The sequence below is a fragment of the Lissotriton vulgaris genome, chromosome 5 (genome assembly GCF_964263255.1).
Source record: "Lissotriton vulgaris chromosome 5, aLisVul1.2, whole genome shotgun sequence".
NCBI lineage: Eukaryota > Metazoa > Chordata > Amphibia > Caudata > Salamandridae > Lissotriton > Lissotriton vulgaris.
In genome coordinates, this window is record NC_141693.1 from 1,881,499,001 (window position 1) to 1,881,520,105 (window position 21,105).

A 21,105-nucleotide genomic window follows, 5' to 3' on the forward strand; every position below is an offset into this window, starting at 1 on the left:
GTATACACACACACACACACCACACCCATCCAGCACATACGTCACAACACACGTGACCCTACCAATAAAAAATACAGGGAGCACGTGCTCTACACATTTTAGAGTTCCTCCCATCACAAGAGCTGTGATAGCCTGTCCTGGTGGTTCGGACACCTCATGTAGGTCCGAACTACCGAACAATGGGCCCACCACCACATGCATGGCCTCTTTGGTCACTGAGTTAGTGGTACCACAAGGACTGACTGGGTGAGTAATCTGCGATGAAGATGGGTGCACAAGTATGTCCTTTCCCATAGTGATATCAAGACTAACCACCAAATATGAGACTTCTTGGTGGCAGAGTGGGACTGCATGATGTAGAACATGCCCTGTCCGCATAAATAAGCAGTGAGGCATGGGTGCGCAACGGAGGGAGTCAATGGGGTGCAGCAGACTGCATTCTTAAAGCAACGCAGCGATTTAAGGAGTACGCAGTCCTCTATACCGTATCTTATTACATTTGTATTTTTTTTTCTATAGCAGGAAAGTTTTAATAGTTGGTCAAAAGTCCGTCGCTTGTGATGATTGAAACCATGTGTATCACTACGCACCACTAGTTTTCTATAACCTGATGGAAATCATTACTACTGTACTAATTGTTCATAAATCGAAGCCCATTAAATAAGTTTGAACTGTACAAATAGATCTATTTCTAATGCGGGAGGGAAGGTGTATGAAAGGGTGATGTTATTCTACTCCACATTAAGATAGTGGCAATTACCAATCATAACATCTTTCTTTTACTATCTTAGATGTAGAGCTTCAGGGTGCACTATGGTGGAAGACGCACCAGTGACAGAAAGGTGAGCTGCGAATATTCTTTTCAATCATTCTCTCACTTCCTCTCTCCTTTCATAAACAAATGACGCACAATCTTATCTTCTTTTCATGTAACAGGTTGTGTTTCACAAATTGGCTCCCCCCCACCCCACAACACCTCCAAAGCTCAATGTTTGAGGATTCTGCGATGATACGTGGCCATCGTAACAACGCATAAGAAGGCTGCTTCGACACGTGGTGCACCCTCTTTCAAATCACGCCAATGGCACAAGGTGAGCAAAGAAGCTTGTTTCAGAAGCAACGAGAAGTCACCTGTGGCCGGGGAGAGTGGATATTGTGCAGCTACTTGAGTGCGTAGACATGTACAATCACCTCCAGGCAGTGGGAGTGGATAGGCTACAACAGTCTGGGTCCGCAGGAAAGGGCCCTCACCTCCAGACTCTGGGAGTCAATGGGGTGCAACAGTCTGGGTACACAGTAATGAGAACTCACCGCTATGCAGTGGGAGTGCATGGGGTATAGTACTGATATACTTGTGCAGTTGTATGTACTCTGCTATTACTAACTCTACACCATCTTTCAGATCACTAAACTTGGGGGTGCACTATGAACCGGCACGTGTTTGGACACACAACGGAGGCAAAAATGTGAGCTACGAAGATTATCTCCAGTATTAACACTACCTCATCTATTACTTTCTCTCACACCTTCAATGTCGTTTTTTCTCTCTTTCTCTCTCACATTGTTTCTCTTTTCAAGTTATGGACGCAGATGTCCATTCTGCAGATGAATAAATCAAGGCTGAATTTAATACAGTCTGCAGTGTAGAAACAAAGCAGAACTCAAGTTGTGAGCTCTGTTGAACACAGTTTTACAAAAGGTAAGCAGAGCGGCCTAGATACACAATGCCTCCAATTAAATACGTTGTAAATAAACAATATTTTCCTGCATAAGGACGTGATCTCTCACCTAATTCGGACTCATCTCTGAATCATTTTAAAGACCTGCTGGACCATACTGTAGATCTGGCGCAGTAGGCACTGCCCTACAGACACCTCTTCAACACGGGCCTGTGAGAGGGGTGGGATGTATCAAGCACACAAGCAAATAACCAATATTGCCAAGGGGTATGTTAATTTGTGATCTTTGACCTCATTCAGTTACATCGATCTAATTTAAAACACTTATTTTCATTTTTGTTTTGCAGGTTACCTACCTTCCTACCATTGGAGTCCATCTCACATTTTGATTATTATATTATGTTAAAGTTAGGTTTCTAGTTATTTATTATATTATGTTAAAGTTACGTTTCTAGTTACTCATTTTTGTTATAAAAAAAGTTAATAAAAAAAGTGTATACATCTTTTTCTGTCAACATTTCACTAATATTAGGTGTGATAATCATATGCTTAGAGAACATTAAACAATAAAAAGTACAAAATATGTTCAAAACTAGAAGTATAATACTGAGGCTAGCACTTTACCAGAGTCTGTAGATGCGATTAACGGTTCATATGGAAAAATTTTAAAACTCCAGCACAGTTTGGATTAGCAACATTGAACTTGTGACCAGTTTGCTCACTTAAGTGTTCCATGAACTGTTACTATGTTAACAGGCAGTAAGCAGTTTGGGGGTAGGGTTAAAAGGTAATGGCTGTACAGAAACCGTTATATTTACCCAGAATCCTCTAAATGACAGAGGGGAAAGTAAACAGACAACAGAAAACTGTTTCAGATTTACAAGCCCCTTGCTCCACTTTCGGGTCACTGCTCCCATGTTAAAAGTGGCGCAAGGGACTTGTAAATCTGCCCCTATGTACATTTATGTACATTACGAGCAAAAGAAGTACACAACTCTTCGAATTAACCTCAAGACAGGACTGGAGGAATAGCCACTGACGTTACAAAACCCCATGTACTATTATGGCCGCTTTAACAGCACTTTCCTAACGCTAAAGCGACAATAATTTTAACACAGTCCTTGTAAATATGCCCCCAATATCGCGAGAAATACAGCAATAATTCATGCTTGCAAGTGAAAAGCTTGTTAATATAAGACTGTGGACTTAACATATCAATTTAACTTGCATATTAAACATGCTTAAGCCTATTTCAGAACAGATGTTAGGATCTGACAAACCGCAATTAGCGAGAGTTTTGCTATCGGTCCTCAAATCCAGGGCCACCTTGAAAATACAACACTGTTGTCATATCTTACTTTTTATATTGTCATAGGAATACCTACCTTGCCACTGAGAACGCCTACAATGCAACTCATTGGAGATATGAGGCGAACCAACTGCCAACATGCATTAATGCATCTTTGAGTCACCTAGTAAATAGGGCGATATAATTTTCAACGCATTTTTTTCTTTTTTTTAAAAATTGCGGCAAAATGGCACTTGTTAATATGCCCTCAAGTTTGCTATGACACAGCGGGAACCTCGACTCCCGCCCTGCCATAGCAAACAGAAGTGTCCCAGGGGTAGACACCCCAAGACACAGCAGGAGCCGCCCCTGGGGGGTGGTGTTCCCCAAGGCTTTAGACTACTCCAGAATGGAGACCACGCAGCCCCCCCTCCAAAATATACAAATTCCCGGAAGGTGGTAATCCACGGGGCTTAGACGAACCTTTGTGCTCCCCCACCCATTTATTTTGTAGCACCGAGGAATGGCGATCCCCGGGCTACAGGGCCCGTCAGAACCCCCATCAAATGTAATATTTTAGACCCCGGGATTTGGCCCTTCCAGGTAGCTAATCTTAAACAAGCAAAAGAGCATGCGCTTCATTTTAATTTTTTACGGCGGATCCATGCACCCAGCCCACATGTCTTGGCGCAAATTTGGGGCCCTAGAGCAGGTCTAGAGGGTCAAAATATTGTTTACCTGCCCCCTTTATAAGTTTATAACACTGGTCTCACTAATTCCTAGATCCTCGCTTCTACCAAAGCACAAAATGGCTGCCAACACTTCCTGATTTCGAATGTTGACAACCACTTGACAGCCAATTAGCATTCAGCGCGTGATCGGGATGGTGCGCTTATTGTGCGCGCAAGATACGCGCATCCAGCGTGGCCATAGATATATATGTACTTTTAATTGTCTTTTTCTCAGAAACTACTGAACAGATTTACACCATTTAAGTAAAAGGCACACGTCTGAACCGAGGACTACCTCTTTGCCAAATTTGCTGTAGCCGCAATGAACAGTTCCTATGGAAAATTGCATGGGGAAAACATGTTTTGGCACCCCCCTTTTTTCTCAGCCCCTGCTTCACGAATCACCCCAACACTTTCAGGATAGGAGCAAACCGGAGTGCCCCACCAGTTTTGAAAATTTTGCGAAGATTCGTCGACTGGCGCCCAAGTTAATCCAAATAGAATGTTGCGGATTTCCTAAGGAAAATGGGTCCTAACAACTACCTACCGGCGTCCGCCAGTAGGAGATATATATGTGTATATATATATATATATATATATATATATATATTACCTACTGGCGGTCGCCAGTAGGTATATATAGTTAGGATTTTTTCTCTATGGGATTTTTGAAAATTCTATGTCTAATAACTTTGGCGTTTGTGGACGGAATTGGCTGAAATTTTCAGGAAAATGGAACATTTTGTTTCCGAGCAGCCCCTGACAATTTGGGGGGGTTTCATCAAGGGGGGGCCGAGAAAAAAGGGGGGTCCCAAAACGTGTTTTTCCCATGTTAATTTCCATAGGGCGGTTGGCCTCACTTTTAGCTCGAACGGCTGAATGGATTTGCACGAAACTTGGCAAAATTGTAGGGACTGTTAGCCCGATGTGCCTTTGCTAGGTCTCAATATATGTGCTCCAGTGGATTTTGAGTAATTTAGGTTCAAAAAAAGATATATATCTGGGCGGAGCCTAACCACACATCTGATCTGATTGGCTGTCAGCACTTCATCCAAGAAGTGTTGGCAGCCATCTTGGGACCAATATACATGATAGCACCTCATTAAAAAGCATTGTAGTTAATAGAGGGTTTTAGGACTTTAGTTACATTATAAATCATTTGTTGATGGTACCATACTCGTTTTAGGAATTGTGGTGGGTTCTAAGGTGATTTTACCATGTGAAAAAACCTTCTGCTGTGATATCATGAATATTGTTTGAAAGAAAACTAATATCTCATGATTTTCCCACAGTGGTTTGGAAGGGGATCTATAAGCTAAACTGAAAGCATATTTTCTGTAAATTCACATTATCTTTCTCAGTCATGTGAAAATGAAGCCTGACATTCTCAGTAAAACATGTACATCCAACAAGGACAGAGACTGTCAGTTGATTCCTTTGTGTTCTACTGCAGCCTCCTAGAGTGTTCTAAAGAACAACTAGAGCGCTAACAGTCCTACTTATTACAAAGGTATAGCACACCTGGAGCCATCGTGATGGGAATAAAGTGGTAACTCTTAAAACATTTAATTTAAAAAGGAACAAAATGAGGGGGTATATTTTGCCATATGAATTATGATTAGTGCTGCAGAAAGAAAAATTAGGGCACATTTTGAGTGACTTCTCAAACCCTCTTCAATTTCATTAAAAAATTCTGACATACAGTCTCCAAAGATGGCCACCAGAGACAAAAGAGCCTAAATGTAGCCCAAATATCACCCAGATGTACCCCAAGTATAGCCCAATGACAGAATGTCCCAGAGTGTTCTAAAGAACAACTAGAGCGCTAACAGTCTTACTTATGACAAAAGTATGGCACACCAGAAGCCATCTTGATTGGAATGAAGTGGTAAGTCTGAAAACACTCAATTTAAAAAGGAACAACATGAGGGGGTTAATTTTGCCATAGAAAGTATGATTAGTGCTTCAGAAAGAAAAATTAGGGATCATTTTGAGTGACTTCTCAAATCCTCTTCTATTTCATTAAAAAAAATTCTGACATGCTGACTGAAACATGCACTTTGAATACCAGCAGCAGACGTCCCTGGTGAGCAGTAGCTTTACTACAGTGATCTAATGTGCAACTAGAGTGCTAACATTCAGAATTTATGGCAAATGTGTGACACATCTGAATGCCTTCTTGATGGAACCAAAGTAAACAAGCATTGAAAATGCAATAGATCTCGCCCTCGTTTAAGTTAAAGCCATTCTGTTTGTAATGAGGTGGCTTTTTAGCTTTGCTTTTATTAGTGTTTTTTCAACTTTCATGTAAATAACATGCATCTGTATGCATATAAGTATATGTATGCATGCATTTATGTTTGTATTTATATAGATATACAAATGATATATGTTTATATATGTATGTATATATATATATATATATTCACTGAAAAAACCATAGGCTATAGACCATATATAGTTAGGAATTAGCATTTACAAAACCTTGAAAATTCACTGAAAAAACCATAGGTTATAGACCATATATAGTTAGGAATTAGCATTTACAAAACCTTGAAAATTCACTGAAAAAACCATAGGTTATAGACCATATATAGTTAGGAATTCGCATTAACAAAACCTTATTTTACTCACACAAAACCATTGAAATTCCATATATAGTTAGTTGCACTAACTATATATCGCGCACCCGCAATCCACTGCTGATGATGTCACATATTACATCATTCATGACATGGTCAGTGACATCACTGATGACATCACTGATGACATCTCAAATGACATCACTGATGACATCTCAAATGACATCACTGATGACATCTCATTTGACATTACTGATCACATCACTGATGATATCATTCATGTGATAATACGATGAACCTCTTCAGACTCTAATATAACCTTAGATACAATCAGTGTAAACAGACACTCACAGACTGTCACTCATCCATGGAGTTACTCACACACCTAGTCAGTCATGCAAAGAATCAATCACACCTCCATTTCCTCAACTATACAGTTATACAAACTTTACTTATTCAAACATATACTAACACATATTTACTCTCTTATACAATCCCTGATACAAGTTCACAATGATCCATACAGCCACTCACACATTCACTGGCTCTTATGCACAGTTATTTATATATGTCAACTCTCACATGTACTGTGTTTTACATATGTACTTACTTTGACATGTAGCACTGAGATATCCATTCACTCACCAATACACTCATGCACACAGTCAACCGCCCATACAGCTGTTTCCACATGCACTTTTGAAACCATACATCTAGTGAATCAACTGCTCACACATCTATGCACAGAGTCATACACCTCCCAGCCACCCACACACACACACACTCAGTCTCCCATACAAATACTTGGGCAACCAATCAATAACCCATATAGTTACTCATATAGCTACTTATCAACACATGCAACAGTTTACAGAACAACAGACATAATGATGCACAAATAAGACAGTTTAGTCACTAACCCATGCACTCAGTGAGACACATTTAATCACTCACTCATACAGTCAGTCATGCACCTACTAAATCCTTCATCCAGACACTTATACATCCACTCATTCTTCAATATGTAAGACATATTTTAACTTTACAGAAACATACAGTCACTGGATGTTGTCATCAGTGATGTCATTTGAGATGTCATCAGTGATGTCATCAGTGATGTCACTGACCATGTCATGAATGATGTAATATGTGACATCATCAGCAGTGGATTGCGGGTGCGCGATATATAGTTAGTGCAACTAACTATATATGGAATTTCAATGGTTTTGTGTGAGTAAAATAAGGTTTTGTTAATGCGAATTCCTAACTATATATGGTCTATAACCTATGGTTTTTTCAGTGAATTTTCAAGGTTTTGTAAATGCCAATTCCTAACTATATATGGTCTATAACCTATGGTTTTTTCAGTGAATATATATATATATATATATATATATACACATACATACATACATACAACAAATCCAAATCGCTGGCTCGCGCTGTATCGAGCGCCACTCGCCGCAACACTGGACACAGACCCAGAGTAAGTGCTTAAGATGATTTTATTTTCCCGATGCCAAGACGCGTTTCGCAGCACACAGCCGCTTGCTCACTCGACAAATGAATTTTGCACATGGTAGTGCTTTTAAAGTGACAGTGCACACCTATTAAACACGTGATCCATTCTACTATAGACATAGAAGATATATTTTTGCCGTTCACGAGTGTTGTGATGAATATCTGTATAATACATTTACTAGAAATACAGCATCTCTACTTGTAATTGTTCTCCCTCAACAATGAAATCACACTAAAATAGTGGACTGTGATAGATAACCTTTTTACAATTTGGCATTTTTCAGTATAACAATCCTGACTTACTATGTTATACAAAATAGATTACTATAGTATAGATCACATGAGCTAAAACTCCATTATGTGAATATAATGTGATAAAGTGAATTAGAAAGTGGAGAAACGGTTTTATCTTTTACCTGATGTATACTGACTTCATTGTCAAATGCAATTTCAAACAATTTTGAAAAATTCATGATTTGTTTATTTTTAAAAAACTAGTATAAACAATCTGTATCTAAATCAATCCGTCAATAAGTAAATTGATATAAATATATACAACTATATACACATCTAAAAAGAGGAAACTTTTTTTACATATGTATCAAAATTTTCAGATTTCAATAGCTTATACTCATCTCTGTGGTAGCGGATCCCCGCTTGTTTGTGCAAAGTCATATGCATTAGATCCTGCTCACGGTGGCACATGATCTGTACATTCATGCAGCTTTAATTCATAGATCCCCAGTTTCTCAATGGCAGGCAGATATATACAAACACATGCTAAGAATGCAAATTCTAATTTAATGCATCCTATACCAAAGTATTGATCAGGCCTATACATGCTATATACATTTATAAATATTAAATATTAAATATTAAGTATTTGTATATCAAAATATTAAATACTGAATTATGTCAAATATAGACTATGGTTTAAAAAGAGAGCCCTTAAAATCAAACTAAAATAGCATGATTATGTCCCTTCCAAATGTGTGCTGATTATCTCTACCAGGACTATTCTGTGGGTTTTCTATTAGTATGCCTGCCATTTGAATATATACTAAACGGTTTCTGCCGAATTTAAGAATTGGTGAAGCAGTGTGGTAATAAGTATTTGTATATTTTCATGTTTTCGGTCTTAAAGACAAATCCTCAGTGATGTTTAATCCATTCGGGTGTTTAGTATCTAATTGTAATATGTATCTTGTCTCCAACTTTCTAAGTTTACCTTCTCGATCACCGCCCCTTCTGTTAGGTGGAACGGCATCGATTAGAAAGTAAGTGAGGCTCTTATTGTTTGATTGATGACATTCTTTAAAGTGCCTCGCCACTGGATATGTTTTGTCAACATTCTTTATGGCACGAAGATGTTGGAGAATTCGAACATGGGCCTGTAGTTTTGTGCTACCAACGTAGCGTAGGCCACATGGACAAGTTAAAACATATACTGTGTATTCAGTCTTGCAGGTTACTAATTTTAAAATTATGTGGGGTCTATCACTGACAGGAGTTGTGTATGTGATGGTATTAATTCCGTGCGTTCATGCCTTGCATGTTTTGCAGCGGATAAATCTCTTGTGTGTTTCGAGCCAAGATGTATTAGATATTATTTCGGGATTAGATACTACCAAACAATCCCTCATCGAGGAAGCCCTACTATGAGTAATGGACACCCTCCGCGGAAGCCATAGATATGTTTGCACTATTTTGTTGATTTCCTTGTGCTGGCTGCTATAACCCATGATAAGACGAAATTCTGGAGTGGTTACTTTTTTGTCTTTTGTGTCATTGCACACTTAAGCGCCTATTAGGATGGCGGACGGACCTGCGTCCGTCCGCCACCCCTGAGGTGGAGGGACTGTCCGCAGGGGCAGCGGCGGTCCCTCCATTGGAATTAGGATGTGACCACAACGAGTGTCTGAGAGATTGCGGCTGAGGCGCTAGACCTGGAGCGCTTCCGCCTGGTTTTGATCGGGACCCGCAGTAATGCTTAGGAGGCATGCGGCGAGACCGGAGCGCCTGCAGCACAGAGTCCTTTGGCCTGACCCTGCCTCTCACAGGCATGGTGCCAATTGAAAGTAATTGAAGTAGCTGCTCGTTCTAGACTCTGAGCGACGAGGATTATTTGCGGCTTTTGTTTGGTCGGCAGTATTCTGTTGTGTTGGCATGCTGCGAGACATGAGCGCTTATAACACTGAGCCCACTAGCTTGACTCCGCCCCTCACGGGCTCTGTTCCAAATGGACAGAATTGAAGCAGGCGCTTGCTCTAGATCGTGAGCGGTTAGTATTATTCTCAGTGTGTGTTTGGTCTGCCTCGTTTTGTGGTGTTTACACTGTGTTATGCAGTGAGACCCCGATACATAGGGTCTCACACTTGTGGGATTTTCCGCTTGTTCACTAACACAGGCTGCCTCGCCCCATTCCAGAGGCCCGCATCTTTATGATGGAGAACTTACTTGAAGATTCCCACTTATTGAATCGACTGGCAGTAGTTGCCCCGATGCTTGCAAGATGGCGGCTGCATCTACTCTTCTTCTTGAATAACTTAGGGTCTGCTTTGAGCCTGTTGTTTTAGGCGGTGTATTCTCGCGTGAATCAAAATATTCTGCAATACTCTAAACAATTATAATACTGCGTGCTGTGTGCAAAAGCAGCAGAGAGGAAAAATGGCATTTAAACTTCTAACAAGCTCATGCTAACTTAACACAGTGTAATGGCAAAGCCAATCTCCATGACAGCAGGAAGAGACACCAATCTGCCCCGGAAGAAGACAACAAAGGAAGTGGAATAGGACAAAGCACTCACAGCAAATACAGAAACGGAAAAAGGACTACTACCCTATTCATATTGGCCCAGCCAATCGAAAGATACAGGACTTCCTCTCTGGCTCTGCTATCCACCATGAATGGTGCGGCCATCTTGGACTGACTCCTTCACATTGGATTAGCCCCTAGAAGTCGCTAGTTAACACCCTACGGTTTAACTACGAGTCAGTGCGCTGATGACACACAATTAGTGTTTTAATTTAGAGATCACTCCGACGTAAGTTTTCTGAATTTCAGACGCCGTCTCAGCAACATCTCGGCATGGATGTCACTCAACACTCACAAGCTTAACTCAGATAAAACTGAGGTGTTATGTTTTAATCAAAAAAATCCCCCACCACCCCTGCTCTGGTGGCCCTTTGAGTTGAATTCCACTCCTGCTCCGGTGGCTTCGATCAGGTATATGGGATTCTTATTTGATAATGAGCTGCCCTGTAAGGTTCAAATTAATAAGGTCACATCTGCTGTTTTGGTAAACTCGGCATGATCATGGAAATTCGTCCTTTTCTTCCTGCGGATGCTCGGCGAACCATTATCCACGCTCTTATAACATCTCATCTGGATTACGCTAACAGCCTGTATGTCGGAGCACTGGCATATCTGGTAAAACATTTGCAGATCATGCAGAATGCGGCAGCAAGAATGATCTGTAACATCCCATATCGCCACTCAATTTCTCCTCTTACGCACTCCCCGTTTTCGCCGCTCCAGAACCAGGCTGTTTACCAACCCTTAATTGCATAGAGACATTAACAAATGCTTGTTGATCGCAGTGCCGGGACACCCCAAATGGGGGTAGCTGCGCGCTATATAAGTTTCTACATAATAATGATAATAATAATACTCCACCCTACCTATCATAAATCAACACCCACATCCCTGTTGTTTTAACACCTCCTCAACATCTCACGCCTACCCTCTACCTATCCAAGCCCATCCCCCCTCACAGCATAGGCCAGCACCTGTTCCAATCCCACAACCATGCATAACGCCCCATACCACTCTATCCCCACCAACAAGCGTCAATCCCACTATGGAATGCACAGGCTTACACACCTACACATCAACTACCCTCCCAACCTTTCGGGAAAAAAGCAGCCAAATTATTTAAACACAATTTGTTAAAATCACACCCAAAATCCCCATCTCAGACACCTACCTCTCAACAAACAAAGGGTACATTTCCATTGACGTTATTTTCTACACCAAAAGAAGAGCACAATGGAGGAAAGCCTTCTTCGCCCTGTTCTCGATCTCCTCTACCAGGAAAACTGTGCATGGTCTCACAATTTTTATCTCCCCCTTCCCCAATCTACAAAGCTGCAGCAACAATCACCATCTATCACAATGGGATCATCCTCATGCAATCATCAGATCGAAGCTTAAACTTGCTGGATAACATCTTACCCATCAGGACAGAGTATTAAACCCCTAACCCACCTCCCATGTGGCTCCCACCACTAGCACACACCCTAACACCCCCCATAATTCTCAGTCTAGTCACTCCTATCTGATGACACCTTCACCATCTACATCCAATGCCAGGGCTACCCCCTCTTCCCTTCCTGATTCGGTTACAAGACACTCCCCTCTTATTACACTACCAACATTACACCCATTCCAGATTCAGCAGCCACCCTTGTAAAGGACATACATCCCCCCAATTCCAACCGTTCCCCCAGCAAAACCTACACTCCCATGACCACATCCATACCTCACACCCCGGCGATACATACATTGATGACCCCCACCAGTCCACCCCTCCCCGCTCCAGATAAGCAACCAGGCAGGAGGCAACACAACTACCCGGACTACATGTTACCCTCATACTATCTAAGGTACACAAGTACACCTCGCCATACCCACAATCCAATCATCAAGCATGCTACCACCTTCACCAGACCCTAGACTTGCAGAGATTCTACTCTCTCTACAGCTAGTCAAAGAGGACTTACATGTTCTATGTGATTTGCTTCTTCACCAACCCTTGACCAAAAGACCCTAGAACAAGAAACGAGGACAAACTTCCACACTCACCCCAAAACTACTGCCCCCTAGGTGAGGATCAGTTCCTCACCACCATCCTACAACCTGCCCAATCCGAAGGACCAATCCCCTATCAGAAAAGGATTTACTCTCCCTAATGCCCTCCTATTAGCTCCCACAACCCACCCTTAACACAATGCTTCCAGACGACTTACACAAACATTCCCGAATCCAAACTATTCCTTCCAATACTCACAGATTCCCGAAACATAATCCTAGAAGTATAGTCGAAAACAACCTTAGACAAGTTCCCCTTATACAGTACCCCAACTCAACCCTCATCAAGCCCCGTCTTAAATGTCTACTGCTAAACTGTAAATCTGCCCAAGACATGCTGCTGATTTGGCTGACCTCATAATTACGCAACCGGACTGAAACATGGTTAAATGAATATTCTACGCCCATCCTCGACATACTGGTACCCCCGAAAAACGACATCATCAGACTAGACAGATTGGATAAGCCAGGGGGTGGTATTGCCTGCATACATCAGAAGAATCTTTAAGTGAACTTTCCAATATTCCGCGCTTGTGAATACCTATGCTTAGACATCACTAACAATAACAAACCAGTTTGCTCTCTGCAACCGCTCTATCATCCACCAGGTGATAACCTCACCTTCATTGAACATCTCGTGGGCATTGTTTCTACTAATGCCGGACAACAAAATACCCAAATATTTCTCTGAGACTTCAATCTCCACTGGAATGACCCTAATGATTTAGCGGTCAATAGTCTCAAAATCTTCCTCTCTGACCTCTCCCTCACCCAAATCTGTAACAGTCCCACACATGATAAAGGATCAATCCTTGACTTGGTCATCTCTAAGGCCGATTCAATTGAGCTCGATAAGATCAGTCCATGTGATTGGTCAGACCATCACATCATCACTGTCTTCAACAATGAAACAGTGTCACTGAATTCTGCTCAACCCACAGGGATCTGAAAAATATCAATGTGGACCTCATCACAATCTCCAACTCCAACATCCTTCTTTCCCCAGTAGGGCTATCTGAGGTTCAAGATCTCACCAACCGCTACTTCAATTCCATGAACATAGTATTAGATGAGGTCGCCCCACTACAACTGAAGAGTCTCCATAAAAGATTCAAAACCCTGGTACAATGGAAGACTCCATGAGGACAGACGATCCTTAAGACTAATTGAGCACAAATGGAGATCTGCACCATCCGCCAACCACCTCAAGCTGCTAAGAATGAAGAGAAACGCTTACTACAGAAAGATCAGACTATCTAAAGCAGACTTCAGTCATCAACTAGACCAGACCAAAAATAGTCCTCAAAAACTTTTCAAGCTAATCAAAACACAATCTAAGGATGCACCTCACCCCAGCCAAACTAACACAGGTTCTATACCAAACTGCGAAGCGTTTGTCTTCTTCTCTCTAAAGACCGAAAATATAAAGAAGGACCTACTTAACGATTTAATCACACATACTAACTCGCGTATTGACTCTTCATCATCCCTTTCAGGAGTCCCACACAGGAGCTCACCAATACTCAACCTAAAAAATAATGCATCTTGGTCCTCCTTCAAGACCTACAGTGAAGAAGCTATACTACAAATTATCATGGCTGCAAATCCCCCCCAATCACTTCACTGACCCTCTTCCCGCTAACTGCTTAAAAGTCTCATCTCACTGCTGCTGCCTCTTTGGACCAAGATTTCAAATACATCTCACCTTCAGGGAACCATCCCAGAAATCCTTAAATCCTGGCAGGTATCCCCCATCCTAAAGAAACCCAACGGTTGACCCCGCGGACTTAAACAATTACTGCCCAATATCCAACCTCCATACCCTAGCAAAACCTTTACAAAAATGTGTACACCTTCAGCTTGAAAAACACAGACCACTTCAATCTCCTCAACCAATTCCCACCCGGCTTCCTTGAAGGGCACAGTACCGAATCAGCTATGACCCACATAATAGATTATGCACTACAAATCCTAGACCAAAACGAAGCATGCTTACTTATCCTGCTCGACCTTTCTTCGGCCTTCGACACTGTCAAACACGACAACCTGCTAGACCTTCGGAAACATAGAATGGGATTATCCGGATCCGTTCTAAATTGGTTCAACTTGTTCCTCCAAAACAGATCACAACGATTCAAGGTTAATCAGTCTCTGTCCAAACCCGTCCCCTTAGGATTCCCACAAGGTTCAGCCCAATTTTCAATTTATTCATGGAACCACTGACCGAAATTCTCAATGCCTCGAACATGCAGTATCATATGTACGCAGACGATACACAACTATAATTACAGATCCATTCTCTAGAAGACATCATATCTCTCAATACAACTCTAGAAAAAACTCAGACCTGGCTGGCCGAAAACCATCTAAAACTGAATACCCTCAAAACCGAATTCCTCCTAATCGCTCCTTCCTCCCAAGTAACCATAATTCAAGACTGGATCAAACACATACCAGCACTCAACTGCCAACCACTTATCATCGACTCGGCAAAATTACTGGGAATAACTCTGGACAGAAATCTAAATATGCAGAAACACATCAGATCAGCACCGCAACAAAAGGAGCAAACTTTCAGATGAACACATTGAGAAAACTAAAACCTTTCCTGCCCGAAAAGGCAGTACAGGCTCTAGTTGTCCCAAGAGTGGAATAAGGGAGTGTCTCTCTGCGGCCTTCCCAGATCCTCAACGGTCACTCTAAAAACTTCAAACACCACAGCAGCTAGACTTATTACTGGCTTCAAAAGAAACTTCCACATTTCCCCAGACCTAAGATCCCTTAACTGGCTAGCCTTCGAAGCCAGAATTCTACTAAAAAGTGCATGCATGACCCATAAAGCCATTCATCACAACATTCCCAGCTATCTGGCACAGAAACTGGTGCCTTCACGTGGTAACAGAGCGTCAAAAAGTGCCAGTAACCTCTTACTGAAACCACAAAGATTCATCGAGAAGAAAACATACAACCAAGAATCCTCGGATATGGCACCTTGGATCTGGAATGCTCTGCCCCCAGAAACTAGACTCTACTGCATCTTTCAAAAAAAGAAGTGAAATCTCTTCTCATTACTAAATTCACTTGAGCCAGGGTTATTGTAATTATAGGACTCTTGATGTGTATGGAACTTTATGTTATTTACTATATGCCTATGTGTCTTCGACATTTACCTTGTAAAGCGCTCTGTACCCCCAAGGTTCTTGTTTGCGCTATATAAAACCCTCAAAATAAATAAATAACCCCCGACCTACTTCTGGGGTAGGAACGCGCTTGATGGCTCCCTTGGCCAAGAGAGCCGTAACTTCCTGTTGGAGAAGGGCCAGGTGATCCTCAAAATCGCAATGGAATTGAAGTGGCAAGGATGGCGGGGTAGGCTTGTGGGGGGAGGGAGGGGGAAGCCCCTTAGGACTATCTGCAAAGCCCACCTTTCTGACGTTATGTTGAGCCAGTGGAGGAGGTGATGGCGAATCCTGCCGGCCACTAGCGATTGATGGGCCTGTAAGGTCAGACTAGGAGTGTTTGGAGGCTGCTGCAGAGGGGGCACTGGTGGACTGGCCCACACGCTGGCCCCCCCAGCAGTGGGATGCACGTCCGTTGCAGCGCAAAGGCTGGACAGCTTGCGCAGGCATGTGGCTCTGGGCGGAACGTGGCGAGCACCCCTTCCGTAGCCACAAAAGGGGCGGAAAGCAGACTGCGCTGGGCGGGAGGTGGAAGCAAGGCCTAAGGATCTGGCTGTTGCCCTAGAATGCTTAAAGCGTTCGAGCGTGTTGTCTGCCAAACAGGTGACAGCCATCAAAGGTCATGTCCACAAGTATTGCTTGGACATCACCCGAAAAGCCAGTGGACCTCAACCAGGCATAGCGTCTCAGCACTACAGACGTGGAAACTGTCCTTCCCAGTGAGTCCACAGTGTCCAGCCCACACCGGATAGTGAACTTTGCTGCATCTCTCCCTTCGGCAACAGCACGAAAGAGCATGACCTGGGTCTCCTCCAGGCACTGTGGCAGCACCTGCGCAACCGTGTCCCACACAGAGGGGGAATAACGGCCAAAGAAACAAGCGTTGTTCGTAAGTTGGAGGAGGAAAACATCTTCACAAGGGGGTCCAGCTTCTTGGATTCCCTATCAGGTGGTGCGTTAGGGAATGCGCCCTTGGAAGTTGAAGCTTGAACCACCAAGCTCTCAGGGGTGGGGTGTTAGGAGAGTAAAATGGGGTCACCCGAACCGGGCGGTGGTGTTGGGAAATCCTATCCACAGGAGCCCCTGTGTTGGGCTTGGACCAGGTGCCCAAAAGGATGTCCTTGAATGCCTCATTGAACGGCAGCAGGGGCTCCAAAGAGGCCGCTGCTGGCTGAAGCACCTCAGTCAGGAGGTTAGTCCTGACTGCCTCCGTAGGATACTAGAGGTTGAGGGCCTCGCCCGCCCTAAGTAACACCACTGCGTAAGATGCACCCTCCTCCGTAGCCATGGTGAGGGGAGAAAGCATGCCCAGGGCTAGGATGTATCCAGACCACTGGCTTCACTCAACTCCCCTCTCCAGTCCGGTTCTTCCAACTGGTCTGCTAAAGGGTCCACAGACCTCTCCCATTCCTCCTCACCCTCCTCTGGTAGCCATTAAGGGCGATAGGAAACACCAGTGGAGAACAATGGTACAAAATTAGCGGTCGGCGCCAGACCCGACGTTGGCCGACTTAGGTCCGCCTCCTTGTCTACATCAAGGGGGAGGCTGGGGTCAACGTCGACTGGGGACACAACCGGCAGCGGAAGTGTCGTCACTGGATTCGGCACCAGAGGTGTCACAGGGTTGACCCGACACCGATCCGGATCCAGGCCTGGGGCCCTGTGGTGCCGGAGCCAACGCCACTGGCATCGAAGGCTTAGAACCCCCAGTCTGATCTGTGGGCCCGACGGTGGAGTGGGGCTGCCCAAAGATGGAAAGCAAGGCTTTGTAAAAGCTTTGAAGCTGGGCAGGGGTAGCTCCAGCTCCCGGAAAGGGAGGGGAGGCCGGAATTGACCCAACAGGCTCCGCAGACAGAGCCAGACGACTACCTTCTGCTTCCTACGTTGGTTCTGCTAACAGACCGGGAGAGCGCGAAGAGCGACGATGCTTCATCGCCTTCTTTTTGTGCTTCAACTTACCCGAAGACAAAGACTAGGAAGAAGAGTGATGATGGTGACGACTCCGCGACTGGTCCCATAACCTCCCTCTCGACCGAGACCTCGAACGGCAGTTGGAGCAAGACTTCGGGTCGTGGTCGCGCTCAAAGCACCAAAGGCACACAAGGTGTGGGTCCATAACCAAAATCAGTTTGTGACAGGAGTCAAAAGCCCTGAACCTGGTTCGAGGACAGGACATCCCTGCAAACACAAGGAATCGAAGGACTCAAAAAGATGTTGACAAAAAGGAGTCAAAAAGTGACTCGAGGTACCGCTCTCTCCGGATCTGCGCAGGCTGGCTCACTTTAGCGCGCAAACGCGGAATCTAAATAGATACCGCGATCTCATCCCGCCCACCATGATACCAACAACGAACACAGAGTCAACAGGCGCCACCTATCGACAAGCAGGGGTGCTGCTGATGTAACAATTCTCTGGATCCAATCTGACGCCTGCGGGAAATTCTAAGGTGAGGAATCCATAACTAATTGTCTATTTCAAAGTAAATTTTTCCTCGTATACGGATTCCTAATTTAAAAAATGTTCTATGGTTTTGACTAGGGGGGAGCGGTAAACTCCGCTCCGTCTGGGGAGTTCACGGAGTTTGCCTACTCCACACTCTGACAAAAACTGTGCCAACCACTGCGTGGCAGAGTTTTTAACGCACACAGCTCACCAACGTTATATTCATCAAATACGAAAGCTCGAGTAGAAAATCTACTCGAGCTGCAGAAAGAAGCAGCGCCCTTTGGCGTGCAGCTTGATGCTGTTCGTGCTGATTTTACAAAGCAGAAAAAGCTCCCGGCTCTAAAGATTAGCGCAAAGCTCGCTGCTCTAAATCAGCGCGACGACCCGCAATTCCGTCACTTGCAAAACTCCACAGAATCTCACATAGTTTGTAGGTAACTCCGTGAAATTCTGCAGACTAAAACTCTGCGAGTTCCGCCCACCCCTAGTTTTGATATTGGCCTACAAAGGTTTTCGTTATTTGCACTGGGTCCCCGTCCTATCCTACATTCAACCCATTGAATTTATTGTTGCAAAGCACAGACACATTATAATCCAGTATTTAAAATACTGTTTTCAATAAACATTTTGTATAGCATGAGGTGTAAACTTAGAGAGAAACAAAACAGCAGACTTAATCTAACGGACAGCAATGTGACTCTCAAAGTACAATGATGAATAAACACGTTATATGTCAAAATAAAACACTCATAACAAATTAGATACGAGAAAAAAGAAAAGGAAAGAAAAAAAATCATGTGGCCTGAGGAATGGAGCCCACTTCAGCAGATGATGTAAAACCAGATGAGGCGGGAGGGCTGTATAAGAAATGTAATGCTTATAACTAGTGTTGTTTATACAAACAAGTCCTGCACAGTCTGGATTTGAATCGGATGCTGATTTACATTCAAATACTTACTGTCCATAGTCGAAACATTTTGTTGCTAGAGGATATCCATAGTAGTTTATCGGGGAACGCGGTGCTACTTTTTCAGGCGTGATGCAGGGTCTACAAAGACAGAAGATATTTTTGAGAATGGAATTGCATTTATAGGTACCTTTAAGTAAGGCTAGCTCTGTAGGTTATTTTGAACATCGTTTAGCAGGTAAACTGCATCTTAATCTCTAATAAGAAACTGGTGTCATTGAAATTACCAGAGTGTTATACAGGTAGCATTTTCAGACAGGATGCCCAGATTATTTTCCTCAAATCATTACTCATACTACTCTTCCTCACTGTCGCTACTATGAGGGAGTAACAACTCCTAATATGAACCACCCGTAAATAAAGGGAACAACTTTCATAACTTCTCCCGCTCTCCATAGGGAAACTTAAGGGATACCTCTTCACCTACAATAATCCTGGTCAAGAAGATTCTTAAGATAGTGGAAGGTGCACCAGAAAAGAAGTCACGCACTCTTAAGGAAGTCCTTTGTATTTCTTTATTCTTCTTTGTAAAAGTAACTATTAGACATCAGACAACATGTTTCGTTAATATCAAAGGAACTTCATCAGGGCTTTTCGTTTTTAAAAGGAGAGGTTGAAATTTTGTTCTGCGAAGAAAGCCCTGGAAAACACATGTGGTACATCACTTTGCAGACCTACTCGCCGCCATCTTACTGAAGGCGGGGCATCCGATGAAAGCGTTCGAGGCCAGGCTTCTCCGGAGAAGAACTTCCTTAAGAGTGCGTGACTTCTTTCCGAAGATTTCCAGTGAAAGACAGGTAGAATGAGGAACTTGGAAACCCGTAAGCAGGGGTGCAGTTATCATTAGAGCAGCAGGAGCAGTTACACTGAGTTTCAGGCAAGAGTGTAATTGGCCCAGTCAATGTAGCCAATCTATTTTCCTTGCTTGCGTTAGGTCCCATGAAACCCAGTGCTATCCATCTGCACCCCAAAATTGGAAAAAGGCATTAGTGCTACCTTTGTTCAAATTTGGACCCATTAAATCCAAGCAACTATAGACCCATCTTCCTTCTTTCCATGTTGGGGAAGATGTTAGAATCTTTGGCTAACTGCAAAATTACCAAATTCATAGTGTAGAATAACAGTTTGCACCCCTCTAAATCTGGTATCTGTGCTGTTTTCAGCACTGAATCAGCTCTACTAGAAGTGACAGACTTCATTGAAACCCGGCTTGGTTTTGGGAAAAAAACTATATTAGTTCTGCTTGACTTATTGTCAGCTTTTGATAGTTTCCCATGACACCTTTTGCAGCGACTGGAAGAAGCTGGCATAGCAGGCATCGTTTGGAGCTGTATAAAATGCTTCCTCTCAGGTAGAAAGCAAGCAATTCTTCTATCCCCCTATACTTCAGAATTTAAGGAGGCTAACCACGGTATGCTGCACCGGTTGGCCCTCAGTCCTACCCTATTTAAGATCTACATAGCCCTCCTTGACTCTGTTGCGCCAGCCTGGGGTTTTACTCGTGTCATATGCTAACGATACTCAACTGATATTTGCATTTAATAACCTGGATCACTCGATTAGAGCCAACTTCCAGGGATGTCCTTTGACAGTTGTGGAATGGATGAAGAAGAGCTGCCTCTGCCTAAACTCATAAATCTGAGAGCTTGGCGTTTGGCAAATTCCTCACGTTTGAAACTATCAGAATCTGGTCATTAGAGTTGGGAAAACACCCAGGCCCCACTACCCTACTTTCATTTAAGCCGCAAGTCAAGACCATTGTTGGAATCTGTTTTGCCTTACTGAAATCACTTAGAATTCTTATTTCATTATTACCAGAAAATACACAAAAGTGCATCACTGGG

General features: G+C 43.2%; 1 protein-coding gene across 1 annotated transcript in view; it reads right to left on the bottom strand.

Annotated features, from left to right (window-relative positions):
- Positions 1-21,105, bottom strand: part of LOC147717617 (E3 ubiquitin-protein ligase TRIM11-like) — a 658,037-nt gene that overhangs the window by 257,531 nt on the left and 379,401 nt on the right. The window contains exon 5 of the mRNA XM_086920534.1: positions 19,253-19,342. Within this exon, the coding sequence (XP_086776660.1) occupies positions 19,253-19,342 (90 nt within the window). The remainder of the gene's footprint in view (positions 1-19,252; positions 19,343-21,105) is intronic.